At 38.8% G+C, this 2,396-nt stretch overlaps 1 protein-coding gene across 1 annotated transcript in view; it reads right to left on the reverse strand.

Annotated features, from left to right (window-relative positions):
- Wdr63 (WD repeat domain 63) overlaps window positions 1–2,396 on the reverse strand; it is a 72,583-nt gene that overhangs the window by 65,885 nt on the left and 4,302 nt on the right. Inside the window, exon 2 of the mRNA XM_031375756.1 lies at window positions 96–176. Within this exon, the coding sequence (XP_031231616.1) occupies window positions 96–162 (67 nt within the window). The 5' untranslated portion in view covers window positions 163–176. The remainder of the gene's footprint in view (window positions 1–95; window positions 177–2,396) is intronic.

The following is a 2,396-nucleotide window of genomic DNA, read 5'->3' on the forward strand; positions in this document are numbered from 1 at the left end:
GCCACCTCAGCCACTACAGCCACCTCAGCCACCTCAGCCACCACAGCCACCACAGCCACCACAGCCACCACAGACACCACAGACACCAGTCCTACCAAGTAATTGCTGCTTCGTCTTCTTTTTGCCCTTCTTCTGGCCCTTGGGGCTCTTCTTTGGTGCCATGGCTCTGATGTAGGCTGCAAACAGAGAAATCATTAGCAAATCCTTGTTCATGCTATCAGGTGTGCAGCATTCCTATTTAGTGAACATAATGTTTCCTAGGTTTGGGCCCGGACTAGACCAACAGTCCATTTTCAATAGGAACTCATGTGCCGAGACTAAAGGTTTTAATGCAACAACAGTGTGATTGGTCTGATCTTGTTTCTACGAAGCTGTTGGCTGAGGTGCATCCTCACCCCCCTCACGTTCACAGGGGTCCAGGCCTCTGCAGGTGCTCGGTGCTACCTTGTCTTTGTCTCCTCACGGGTGTTTCAGCTGCACAGCTGCGCCTGAAGTCCTTGGGCTGAGTCCAGTCCACAGCATACACATCTGAATGCGATCATAACATGTGGGCCCACAACATGCACATCCAGACATGGTTTTTAAATGAGTATAAGTTGGGTCATACAGGTCTTAGCATGAAATTATGTAACCCTTACGATCTCATCTGACACTCCAGGGTGCTCTGACAGGATGTTAACACTGGACAAGGTCATCTGCAGGACATTTGGATCCCTGTCATGATGCCACCATAGACTCATCCTATTAAGTGGTCAGAAGTATGACTTCAGAGTCAGGTATAGTGGTCAGATCTAAAGTTAGAGCACCTGGGAGGTGAGGCAGGAGGATTGCCATGCATCTGAGGCCAACCTGGGCTACAGTATGAGACCTGTGGTTTTCTGAGTCTATGCACCAGGATTTGAAAACAGTCTCTGCTTTTAGCTCAATGGTCCTGGGCAAACTACAGTTCTTCTTAGTTTCTGTTTATTTCTTTGTTTTGTGAGGATAATAAAGTCTACCTCAGAGGGTGGCTATGAAGATTCAATAAAAATAATAATAAAAAATCACATCATCATTAAGTCCTCACAGACTGGGCTTGTCTTATTTTAGCAAATAAATATCAACACAGACTGTTATTTTATAGCTGATGGCTAAAACATCACCAGGTCTTGCTGTTGTTATTGTTTAGCCCCTTCATTGCAAAATCTTGACCAAAGCATGGGTGTTTGCCTATAAATCTCCTCTCGCTCTCTCCTCTCTCCCCTCTCTCTCTCTCTCCCTCTCTCCCCATTTTGTTTTATTACACTTTTACATCTTTCTTGCATGCATTGAAAACATTATCATCGTTGTGTATGTGTGTACATGCGTGAGGAGGAGGGGTACTGCATGTGCTACTGTGCTTGTGAGATACTCGAAGGACAACATTTGGAGTCATTTCTCTCCTTGCATCTTTATGTGGGCTCTGGGGATCAGCATGTCAGGCTTGTAGACCAAGCACTTCTCATGCTGAGCCCAGGAAGTCCAACTTGTGTGTCTTTTTTTTTTTTTTAAGTTTTATTGCATTATAATGAGAAAAGTTACATGATTTCAATTAATCTGAATTTGTTAACATTTAAAAACATATTTTAAGTAAATAGAATTAAATCACACTATTGTTTTCCTTTTGTACCCCAACGCCTCCCAGAGACACCCCTTTAAAACTTACAATATCTTTTTTGTCATATTCTTTAAGATGTATAAAATATTATAACAATAAAAATGAGTATTATTTTGTTGTTTGACATACAACAACAATCAATTTAACAGTCTTATGTAGATGCTTGCCTACGGCAATACTGAAAATACATACATTTTTCTCAATATAAATTTTAAATAACTCCAAATGTATTAACTGTATATTTCAAAATAATACATCACTACTAATATTCTCTTAAATGAACATAAATATATAAAGTGTTTTTGTTTGTTTGTTTGTTTTATATTTAGTAGAGCTTAAAATCTTGGCTCTTACTGTGGTAACTTGCTACAAGAGTTACAAATGTCAAGCAAAACATTCAGTCTTATTCTTTGTTGTTCTCTTACAAACCCCCTCCCAATTTAGTTGTCTACATTTCTTTTGGGTATATAAATACTTTTAAAATATGTAAGCTGTTCTGAAAACCATAATATAGTGTGAAAACACGAAATAGACAATATTACTAATAGGCTGAGATAGGAGAAGCAAGATCTCAAGACTATTATGTTGTACACAGCAAGACATTGTCATGAACAAACAAGCTGAAAATATATATGAATTATATAATATTGGACCTATTTCTCCAGTTACCAAATTAGAGACACCATTGGATTACAGTCAATAAATTTCTAATTCCTCATATTTTTGGATTTCAATTGATTAGGATATGTTGGTAATATTA

Source organism: Mastomys coucha, unplaced genomic scaffold (assembly GCF_008632895.1).
Source record: "Mastomys coucha isolate ucsf_1 unplaced genomic scaffold, UCSF_Mcou_1 pScaffold16, whole genome shotgun sequence".
NCBI lineage: Eukaryota > Metazoa > Chordata > Mammalia > Rodentia > Muridae > Mastomys > Mastomys coucha.